At 38.0% G+C, this 12559-nt stretch overlaps 1 protein-coding gene across 3 annotated transcripts in view; it reads left to right on the top strand.

The window, feature by feature from the left end:
• The first annotated feature begins 301 nt into the window (after nt 1–301).
• LOC137284451 (PDZ and LIM domain protein 7-like) overlaps nt 302–12559 on the top strand; it is a 48155-nt gene continuing 35897 nt past the window's right edge. For all 3 annotated transcript variants that reach the window (XM_067816260.1, XM_067816261.1, XM_067816258.1), the window contains exons 1-2: nt 302–557; nt 1414–1565. In XM_067816260.1, the coding sequence (XP_067672361.1) occupies nt 447–557; nt 1414–1565 (263 nt within the window). In that variant the 5' untranslated portion in view covers nt 302–446. The remainder of the gene's footprint in view (nt 558–1413; nt 1566–12559) is intronic.

The raw sequence follows: 12559 nt of genomic DNA, 5'->3' as shown, positions 1-12559 counted from the left end.
ACCATAAAACGATTATCCTGTGATCTCAGGTACTGAATTGCAGTGACAAGAAGTTTCTCGGAGTTACCCCCCTTCCTTTGGGAGATTTCCCAGTTTCGTTATAAACTGATTCATTTGAACAGAGACCGAATAGATATCCTACTATATGATCCCAGATTTTAAATAATACCATTTGATTTAATTTAGCCCATTTATGTCATTGTGTACTAATCATGGTGTCTGTAATCGATAGTCTAACGTAATCTGATCAGTGATATAACTTCGATCAATATTATCCATTATTATCCGACCAGGCTTGTAGATGTTCGTGCGTGCCGTGTGCAAAATCTGAGTCAGTGGACTTTACCGGGTTGTGTGTTGTTTAGTCGGGCCTTCATTCGACAAGGAGTGGGAGCGAAGGGATACTGCCAGTAGGTTTTAGTTGCTGCTACAACTGACCTGTCAAAATGTCCGTGCTTACTCTAGAAGCTAAGCTAGAGAGGACGGATAAAGGAACGCCATGGGGCTTTCGTATGCAAGGAGGAAAGGACTATTCGAGCCCCTTAACCATTCAAAGAGTGAGTAACGAAACGATTTTAAAACTTTGACATGAGCCTGATGAGAGTGAGGCGGTTTCGTGGAAGTATAAGAATACTAGAGCGTCAAAACGCCTTATTCATAATTTGTAACAATGTACGCTGTGTCTCCCCATTCATTTCTAGTGGTTGTCTAGTCACGGGTTTGTGTGGTGTCAATGTTAGTTTAATCGGTGATTATTGGCACACGTGTAGGTGCGGATCGATTGTTTACACTCGTCTGGTATCCCGTGCGACTCGTGAACTGTCACTTAAATTCGAGTTTCTATTATGAGGCTTTACCCTCGTAATATACTGTAATGTCACACGCCTTGGTTATTTGAAATTCAAATCCACCCCGTTAAACGCGAAGTAGACCATCCACTCGTCTAGCTTACATTTCGAGGTCATGAAAGGCGGTTCCTTTGAAGTGTAGATAGTCGTCCCGTGCTATTCAAACAATTAATGTCATAAATCTCCCACTTGCGTATCACGCGTTAGGGAGACGTCGTTAAAAGTTATAACACTGTTGCCAAAGTTTGTGTTACGTTTGTTAGGTAAATGTGTTGAAACATTTTCTTACACACATTATACTAGGTGTTCCAGAGTTGTGAATTGATGCAACATTACAAGGTCTTCCTTGGAACGGCAGTGTGACCTTGAATGTGTAAATCTACTCTGGTACAGTGTTTCCATGCTAGTTATAAATAACATCCACACAGAAATCAGAATACAGAGGAACATGTTGGCAAGTTCTGCCAGTAACAGCTCACCTCCCAAAACCTACCATTTATGGTTGCTGGATTCCTCTCATAACTGCTCCTATTTCATATGGCTAACCCGTCACCCCTCCTTGTAGGTTACACCCGGGAGTCTGGCAGCTAAATGTGGCCTTCAAGCGGGAGATATCATTCTGAAAATAGGGAATGCAGCTGCTGATCCATTGAAGCATAAGGAAGCACAGGATATCATTGTATCCTGCCCCAACAGATTGGACCTGCTTCTGCAAAGGTAATGGATTTGACAGCACTCCACAGAAAATGTGATTTAGCTGTTATCAAATAAAAGATATCACACTGACCAAAAATGTTCTCAAACCCAAACAGTATTCAACTAAGAATGCACCTATTGAAAATGAAGTAGATTTGTGAAGATAGTTGAGAAAGTAATAATGATAAGAACTATTTATTTTGAGAAATGTTTCAAACTATGTTTTTATTCAGTTTTATGATATAATTTCAAATATTTTTTTGTAAAACTTAAACAGCTTCACATAATATCACATAACTAGTTGACAGGTGTGTCACCACAGCATACATACCTTGGCACATTCCATTACATATTAGTGTCAGGTGTTTCATGCAACAACATGGCTGAAAGCAACAGTAAACCCTTCTTGTGAATCTCCAGTGCACATGCCCAGGTGACATTCTTTGTTTTGAAATGGCCTACTTCATGCACCTAATGCACCCTTCATGCATGTCGGGGCAACCTGGCAAATAGCCCCAGTATTTGAACAATCATATTCACGTCTCTTATGTGAAGTTATGCTGCTAAAGTTACTAGTGAAAATAAACACTTTCGCCAACAAATTGAGAGCAGTGTAAATAAAATAGCCATTCTGTCCTAGGTTTAGTTATACTTGAGTGAAACAGTAGTTCCAGACTTGCTCACAGTGGGAATGAGGGGATCATGTTTCTTAAAGATAAACATATCAGTTAACATAAACACATGTACACAGTAAATATTTTATCAGTGTAGGCACAATCATGTATTTTATGATGTGAAAAGTTGTTATTTCCATAGTTGAAATAGTTTTAAAATCTTTTTTTTTCCCCTGCATTGGTACCAGTGGTTTGCCTACACTGATAAATAAATCAAGTAGACACAATCAGACAACTGGGATTATGATCAGGATTGAATTATACATACCTTGATACAATGTAACATCACTGTGATGTTTTGTAATATTGTGTAACATGTTAACAGAGGGGGATCATACATAGGCTGCTCAGTAAGATGGCTAATAGGTGTGTGATACAGATTTTATTCCCTGCAGTCATACATGTAACAACTGATGTGATTGGTTTGTTATTGTCTTTGTATAAGTTTCTTGTCATGATAAATTTTTAACTGGTTTAATGGTGTTAAAGATGGAAGAAACTTGACTGAGGGAGTGAGTTCAGTTTTACGCAACACTCAACAATATTACAGCTGTATGGCGGCGGTCGGTAAATAATCGAGTCTGGACCAGACATTCCAATGATCAACAACATGAGCATCGATCTGCGCAAGTGGGAACTGATGACATGTGTCAACCAAGTCAGTGAGCCTGACCACCCGATCCCGTTAGTCGCCTCTTACGACTAGCATAGTCGCCTTTTATGGCAAGCATGAGTTGCTGAAGGAATTTTCTACCCCGGGACCTTCACGGGTCAAGAAAACTTGAGTCTCATCCATGGTAATATGCATGTATACTTCTCATAAAGATAAGACTGAAAATATTGATAAACACAGATCTGTTGTCAGGGTAATATTACAGTCAATTCTTACACAAAGGCAACATGATAGTATAGTTTCATTTATAAATACAATTCAGGTTTTACTCACCCAACTTTTAGGACATCCAAAAAACTTGAGCTTTGGCAGATCAAGGGTCATGAAAGACAGGAGCGTGTTAAACATACACTGAGACAATCACTGTATGAATATTGGCAAAGCAATGTTAAACAGTCCGAGAAAGGGGATTTGGCAGCATCCCCTTCATCTGAAGCCAGTCACCATTGCTTGTGTACTGCCTGACTAAAGAAACGGCTAATATAGCCTTGCTGCAAGCCTCTCCTGAGTCAGAAGTCGATGGATCCTATCCTTATAGTAGACAAGTTTAGACATGAGGACAGTCTACATACATTAGTCTGTTTTATTGACAACTTGGTTTTAGTACCTATATAGTGTAGGCATTTTGATTTTTAACAAATAATTATTGCCTTGAGACTTGTGTAAGGCTATTATGGCATGTGTCCAACCTTTCTGCTGCTGACTGTGAGCAGTCACTCCCAGTGAGGCAGATGTGGTGGATGCTAACATGCTGTATAGTAGGAGATAGAGGCAAGGTAATCTGGGAATAAATCAAGGAGAAACCAGAAACTTGTCAGTCTATAGGTTGAACAGGAAGAAGGAAATTTTGCAGCAACTGTAGTTAGGAAAGAGAACTGAAAATTAGTCTCACACTTGAAATGAGAAGCTTTTCAATAATAAGAGGTTGCTGAAGTGTTGTGACATATAAGTGTTTGAATATTGTGATAAGGAAATCCAAGTGGGTGTTAAGGTGATATTGGTTATGCTTGTTCCGGGGCTATACTTTGATTAGTGGCTTGTACAGATATGTATAATAATTGTGTGTGATACTGCATTATTAGGTAGTGTAATACCACTTGTTATAGCAATTTTGATGTGCAAAAGTTAACCTAGAAATGGGTATGCACTTAGTTGAATAGTGACATCAGTGAATGGACACACAAAATCACTGAATAATCAATAAATATTTCAATACAAAGGCAGTACATTGAGTCAGATAAGTCCAGCAGGAAGCAGTGACAATGTGAGTTTAAATCCTTGTTCAGTCTGATCAGGTTTCTAGGATGGTCAACACCATACTCATTGGTTTTATCAGTGGAGGGTAATCAATGGGATGGGGTAGTTAAGCGAATACCCACATAGGTATTCAATGTGTGAAGCCCATTTCTGGCGTTCCTCATCATGATATTGTAGGAATATTGCTAAACGCATCATACAACCATACTCACTCACCCAGAAAAGCCAAGACCCGCATCACTCAGGACTTCTCTCCTTGTGGAGATGAAGTAAATACTTATAAAGTAGCAACAACACAAAATCACTCTGGAAGATAAACAATCACTGGACTTAGCGATTTGTTTATTTTCAGTATTTTTCGGTGTAATTTAGTTTCTGATAAAGAAGTATATGTTTTCATTAAACAGTTTCAGCATATTACAACAGCAGTGCTGTTTAGGAGGTGAATGTGAGGGGGTAACTGCATGCTAGTGTGTATTGAGTGTTAAACCAAACAGTTTACACTGTGGGAGACATTGGGGCCTTTCTGTGAGGTTTGGAGGTGATAAGGCTGGGTGGGTGTTTGACCTCTTGTACAGGGAGCTGATAGGATGCTAGTGGAATATATCACATACTGGAAGACCTGTGGATAGTGATACAGACATGGGTTATCATGTTGTACAGACCCTGTGGTGATTCATGTATAGAAGAGGTACCCAGCATCCAATACTGGTTGTGAGGGGATGGTTTGGGTGGTGAGGGTTAGGTTCGATCCTCTTTTCTCTACAACATGGTTTGTTGGTTATGATATATCAATCATTGGTTCATGTTCAGTCCAGACTGGGCTGTGTTGTGGCTGTTGTCTGAAACTTTGGATTGCTAAGTATGAGTCAGTGACAGTCTGAGTAAACTTATCCTCAGTACTTTTCGTTACACTCCACCACTGAGTCTATCAAAACCTTATGGGAGGTCACGTCAGGTAACCTTTGATATTGACCAATAAGAACACAGCTTACCAAATCGCGAAAGTGAACATTTGCACATACCTTTTGAACTTCTTATCTCGAAAAGGTTCATACCCGAACAATTCTGAATGCTATTTAGTGTACGATACCTTCCGGATGATGCACACGGTGCACGTTAGAACCATGACAACAGTGAGTAAACAGTCCCTGAAAATAGTGTTTTTGGCAATATTCAAGGATGTCATGTTGCGGAAATATTGGCTAATGGTAACCATGTCAACAGAACCCCCAAAGCGTATATACAGCTGGTCAAATAACTGTGATATATACAGATTTTAGTTTGTGGAGAGATCTGTGTCGGTAACCTGAATATTTTGAAATTCCCTCCGATCCCTAAATGGTAGCCATTGTCTGATTGGTTAAATCTATTTAACCGTCTCGCATTTAATTGGACGGTTATATGTAGCTCAAAGGTTACCTGTTGCGACCTTCTACTAGGTTTTGTTAGACTCAGTGGGGGAGTGTAACGAAAGTTTACTTAGACTTGAGTCAGTGACAGCCACACACACACAGACACAGACACAGACACACACACACACACACACACACGCACGCACGCACGCACACACACACACACACACACACACACACACACACACACAATTAGAGAAAGAGAGAGAGAGAGAGAGAGCTGTAATAGTCGTACTAGTTGTCATGAAGATTGATATTCAGGGAAGGGAGTCTTGTCCAATAGAAAGCCTGTTCACTCTAATATAAGGCACATTCACTCACCCAGATGTCTGAGGTAGTGATGTTATGATATATAAACTTGACTATAAGGTACTTTTCCTGTATACATTTTTAATTAATTGGAAAATGAGGGCAGGGATCAACTGTGATGTGGAGACAGGAATTCTCTTCTTTGATATTGTAGGTGAGTAGATGTATGTAAACATGCTGCCTGTTTATTATCCTGAGATAAAGCTGTGGTAAATAGGGTTACCTTGAGCCTCATTTAGTCTCCCCACCAGAAGTGGAAGTAGAGGTGACATTTCAAACAGATCACCCCTCGCCCAAACCATCATTGGGGCAGCTTGCTTGCTGAACACCTGAACACAAGGTCATCACTTGTAGGTGGATGAAGGATAATAGATGGTCAGTTGGAAGAATATCAACAAGGAAATATGGTGTTTCAACAGGTGATAGGTGTTTCAAAGATGGTGATATCTGACATCAAAGAACTGGTGGTTATTTTTGGGTAGTACAAGTCTTTGATCAAATATGTCTGTATCATACTGTTGAAGTTTTGTGATATTTACTTTGGTTGTAAGATAACCAGAGTCTAGTCTGTCTTCAAAGCCTGTGTCATATTTCAGAATAATTTGTTATTTCACACCTCGTTAAATATTCCAGGTGAGAATTGGTTTGCAATACCCCATGCATTTTGTGGACAGAGATGTGTAGAATGGTATTTTGGTTGTGTTTGTGTTTGATTTGACTGATGGTAATTATATCATGTATCTCGACAGAGGGGAATGGTGCTCACACATTCAACCACTTGTTTAATTGGGTAAGATGTGACTATTTAAACGGCAAAGGTCACTGTGATGTGACTAGCATAAAACAGCATTCAATCAGTCATTAACTTCACACTACATATATTTTGGGAAGACATTTATGAGATACATGCATTTGTCATATGTATTGCTGGAACACAGGAGAAAGTGAATTTGTTCATTGTATTCCCCATTATTTTCACATGATGCTACACTGATGAAGTGCTTTTTCTTGTATTCAGTCATTCCTGTCAGTGCTTGATTGATGTATGGTAGATAACAGGAAAAAAATCTCCACTCTCTGACTACATGTCTAGCATGTGATCATTCAAATCAACACTGTAGTTAAATATCCCAGGCTTTGGGCAAACAGACGGGCTGTCAACAATACACAGCATGTTTTTATTGCTCTAAAGTCCTGATGATTAAAATTTTTAAGGAGTTTCACTTTCACATTTAACTTTCAGTTTTAGATAATACACTCCATGTGAAAAACGTTCTAGTCTGGACATATTTCCTACATGATATGGCAGAGATTAAATGCAGATTTATAAATTATTTATTTTTATTGGTAATGGGATTACTTGTAGAGTTATTTGGTCTTACTTACAATTTGATTTAAAGAGACTTTTGCTTTTAGAAGGTACCAGTAACTCCAAATGAAGAAAACCAATAATTAAATCTTTATTTGTTGTCATTGATAGTATGTAGAAAAACAGCCAAGGTCTGACCTTACACAGATCGTGTTTCCCATTGTGCAGCATGCAAATCTGAATGACCCAGGTGTTTGTGATAAGGTTAGTGTTGGTTTCCTGACAGTTAGTCAGCTGTTTAAGGAGTTAGTTTCTGGGAAGTTAGCCTTGCTGCCAGGCTCTACTGAATAATATGTCTGTGAACATACAAAGTAATTCATTCCTTACATTCAACAGTTCTAGTTAAGCCAATGGTAAGCTGGTTTATAATATGAACAACTTGTTGTCTAGTTTATATAAGCTGGAAATCATTTTTTAAAATAATAAGCATTTCCTTAGAGACTTGTTCAAGTCTAGAGAGATGCATGCCCAGTGAGTCATGGCGTATAGTGTTTGCTGTGCTGATAGAGTGAATTATGTTATTGTGGTGTCACTTATCAAATCTGTGTAATTAATTTTCTGATGTGTTCTTTGTATCATATGCATACATGATCATGTTGATATGAGTTGAATGTTATTAACAATCAAAGTAATAAGTGATGCAATAATATTTTCATGAACATTTGTTAAGTCAGGTGATCATATTAATTGAGTACCTCAGTTGTTGTTTGATGATTTCTCTGAATTCCATACAGGTGTCATTATTCAGACATTAATTAATGTGACTACTGGTATTTATAGGATCAGAAAAACATATTTTTTACCAAAAGGAATTTGATTACTGAAATAAAAACCAATTGTTTTCGCTTTGCTGTTTTCAGCAATCAGCAAGTAATGGAAGCAGTGATTTTTTGAAGAGACAATTAAATTATGACAAATCGTGTGAAATAGAAAACCTTTTGATGGTAATTCATATTTGACCATAGGACATAACCAAGCATCAAACTGTGACAATGTCATTCGTCACTGTCAGTTTTACCTGTCACAGGTAACCAGACCTCCTGTGAGGCAGGTGAACATTTGATTGCAATTGACATTGTGAGATGACAGGTCAACACAGACACAAACCCTGGCCACTTAATGGAAACTGTATTGTATAGCCCCAGTATCAGTCATATCCTATTGTCTGACCTGATGTCTAGTTGATTTAATATGTAGTGCTGCATACAGGCAGGTGACCCTTGAATATCAAAATATGGTTACTGTTGATGAATTAGAATTGGGACAGGGAAAGTGTTTTTGCAAACTTCGTTATGGTGTAATTTCATTTTGACCATGCAGAAATTTGATGTAAACTGTATAAGGTAAATTGATAGTGTACAAGTGTGATTTAAGATTTTGGTCACATCGGCAGTATTTAACCATGTCATGACAGAAACAAGTTATACATTCATGATACATAAACACTGATTATAAAAATGTGCTGAACAAACTGGCAGTAATCTTTTCCAGTTAGGTATTATATGCTTTTTATCATTTTCAGGCTATGTTTTAGTGGCTTGATTTCATAAACAATGCTGATGAAGCAGTTCTTTGACCCTTAGTACTACATCATTCTGTATGTCCCTTTTTTACCATTTTGTCTGACAGTGATGGGTTAACTGCCTGCCAATAGTTCTATTTCCATTAGGAATGTTAATGGATACCCTCTCATCACACTGACAGATGATACTATAACCAGCTTGTGTGGAATCTGGCTGACCCCGTCTCAGTCAATAAGCTATTGGTCTCCACACTGCCTGTCATTTCCTGTATTGACAAGTTGGGTTTTTATCATTCACTACTCATTCTACACAGATTTGTTTGAAATCAATAATGAATAAATCATTGATGTTGTATGTTGAACATGATAAATGTTCCCTTCAGTGTACTGAATTTACTGATTTCAGAAAAATAATTGTCACAGTGTATTTTTTTAATACATGATGCCATTTAGAAAGTGGTCAAGTGTAACCTCTTTTATTCAGAATTACACTTTCTTTGTTAAGGACAGATTCTATTGCTATCTTTGGGTTGAGCCAACATCTGGGAATCGAACTTGCACTGATTCATGTCTTTATTCCATTCAAATATATTTTTAGTTTTATTAGAAGTCTACTTCTAGAAATCAAAGAAAGTTTTCCTCATTGTTGAAATTTAAGGTGATATGGGCAGAGGTCTGACCAGAAAATGCTCAAAACATATGGACTATGAATCATTTACCTGCAAACTATAGCAAACACAGAGATGTCTACAGTGGAAGCTGTCAAAACTGGTGTCTGTCCAATAAGGCAAGTTGTCAACACCGGCATACAATCTAAGCCTCATCCATGGCTTGTACATTTACCATCAGCTCTACAATCCAGCACTTTGTCTAAACTGGATTATTCCTTCTGTCCCGATGAGTGCCAGTTTAGACAGCTACCACTGTATAATTGTTCTAGCTTCTTTAGCAAGCCATAGAACCCTAGACTTGGTGAAAAACAACTAACCTAATCATGTATTACATACTCAGATATACAATGAGGTCTGCTTTCTTTAGCAATGCATTTGTTGACAAACTGCATGCATTTGACATGTGGCAGTGTTATAATTGTACTATATTCCACAGCTGATATTCCTAATGTGCTTACTCCGCACTGAGCTGAAGCTTAGGCAACAATATTGCCTGTTAGGGATTTCCACCAGGGATAAGTAGTTCTTCATATAAGCAGCAATTAGTCCTTTGGTTTCCCAAAGGATGGTACTGGTTAGTGACTAAAAGGGTTATGGTTTTAGAATTGTTTGTGTGTAAAGGATTGGTGGAGAAAAATATAATTTCAATGATCATTTACATCACTGTTTCAACAGAATATAAACATGCTTGAAAAAGAAATCAATATTATTGTCAGTTGGGTGTAAGACAGATGCACCTTCCATCTTTTCTCAGTGGTAACACATTCCTGGTTGAGGTCTTCAGTGTATCCTATTTTCTCTGGAACAGTCATGAGGAGTACATTATCATCGGAATGTACTGTGTGTTTTGAGTAACACACTGGCTATGTTTGTTTGCTGACTGGCTGAGAACATCTTTTCCAGACTTGACTATACTGCTTCTCCAGTTTATGTCTACATGCTGCATATTTTTTGTGTTCTTTCTAGAAACATAGAAACATGTTGATGTCTATTTCAAAAGGGATCAGGAAAGGGACATAAGAAATTCATGTTACACTGAAATAAAACATGTCTTTTAAACATGTTAAGAATCAGATTCTAAATGTTAGGAATAGAAAGGAGTTTATTTCCTTAATCTTGAATCCCAGTTGCCATATCAGTATCATGTCTGTTATCATTCTAACATGCCCAGAATCTTATGAAGTATTTGGTCAGCCTGCTATTCCCACTACAGTGAAGCTGTAATCTGTGATGTTGGTATATTCAGGTAGGCCTTGCTAGCTGGTGATATGGCTGATGGAAGACAGATTGTAACCATAATTCTTGTAGAGGGATGAGCGGTAGCTCTTGACTTCAACTACATAACAAACACTATCTTGTAGTCAAGTTTTATATACACAACTCAGTAATACTGTTAGTCTAGTGAGACTGTATATAAAGATTAACTGATATAAAGAGTCCGTAGATTCATTTGGTGACGTTGTTTGCTGTATTTCTTCCTGCAAATATTTTAAAAACTTTTTTTTTAAAAAACACCTTATATTTTTATGTAAAAGGTGCCATTTGTTGATATGTGTTAGAATTGAACAATTTAGTGACAAGAATAAGGGTTGAAATTATACAACCTGAATATGTTTGAGCATATTCTTTTTTTACTGCATGGGTTACATTGTAACACAGATGTTGCATGTGGCTAGTGACTTTTTATCTTACCTGCAATGTCAGTCACTGCATTGTCTGATCTAGAACCAACTGTTTACAAACTGTCATCATGTAAACAGAATATTGCTGGCTGCAGTATTAAATGATAAACAAATAAACCATATCCTTCACTTCTGTACCATAGTGACCTTACCATGCTAATTTAGGTTTCCTGAGTCACAAAACATTTTGCTGTTCACAGCTACAACAGCCAAAGGTCTTCTTTCCAAGTATTCACCTGACCAGTGGTCAATAAACACAGCACAAGGCCACCAAGCTGGTGATAACACGAAACAGATTCACTTTATTGGCAGGGTCAAGTGGCTAATCTCTGTACATGGCTGATAATACCTGAGTAGCGATTCTGGCACTTGTCACCCAAAGGATAATGTGTCCAATCACTGGTCTTAGGTTTTGTGGATCAAGGCCTGATTTACGCTCCTTGCTCAGATATTGTCGGGATCCCATTTCTCCATTTCTCAACATTCTCTACTACAGTGTGGGCATTTTCTATCCAGATGGACAAATTTCTTTGATAATTCGATGAGAATCAATAGTGGGTGCACCCACAAATTGTCCAACTTTGTTTAAGTCCTTTTGCTGCACTTAGTCCTACAGTGTAACAGCAGAACAGTATTGACAGGGGTATGCTATGATATAATACCCATATCAGTGCTGTCTTCTTACACCTCTCTCATAGTCTTGTTTAGCATTACTTTATTTGCAGGGTCGGTTTAATTTCCTTTCTTCTAAAAGCTATTTTTTTCTGTTGTAAAGATGAAATCTTTTGGTTGGCTGGAGGTGTGAAAAATAGCCCCCAGGTCGAGGTCACAAGACCTAGATACCCCTCAAATCTGACATTGACTCTGCTGTTTAGTACATATGAACAGAACTTTTCAAAGTATTAATTTGAATTGTTGGTTGACTCACACAGTGCTTTTTAGGTCAGATAATGTCAACACCATATGTTTGAAGTCTGGATTACAGTTGAGGAGTTTCAGTACTCAGGCATTCAGATAACAGATCTATCAATCTTTCCTTGTTAAAGTAATTTCTGTGGTAAAAATTGTTAACTTAACCTAACCTCCAGTATCCCTCTGTGTCACAGCACAGTAATAGTGTTATCCCACTAATACTGTGGAACGAGCCCATTATTCAGACAGGTTCATTACCTATCTTCTTCCTCAATGGCGACAAGCCGGTCACTTGTGGCTGATTTAACTAATTAGTGTTAAATCTACCTACACCATTGTTGGCAATATGAACCAGGATATATTCAGGGGGAATGGGGGTTGCTGGAGGCGGACACAGAAAGATGTTTATCTGGATGGGTTGGGATTCAGTAGGCCATGACATAGCCAGGTGGGAAACAATTTGTACAGAAAATGCAAACTATTGGCCCTGAAGGAGGATCATCAAAAATAAGCTGAGAGATTGAGATTTTG

The sequence above is a fragment of the Haliotis asinina genome, chromosome 5 (genome assembly GCF_037392515.1).
Source record: "Haliotis asinina isolate JCU_RB_2024 chromosome 5, JCU_Hal_asi_v2, whole genome shotgun sequence".
Lineage (NCBI taxonomy): Eukaryota > Metazoa > Mollusca > Gastropoda > Lepetellida > Haliotidae > Haliotis > Haliotis asinina.
The sequence above is the reverse complement of the archived record's forward strand: the minus strand, read 5'-3'. Positions and strand labels throughout refer to the sequence as shown.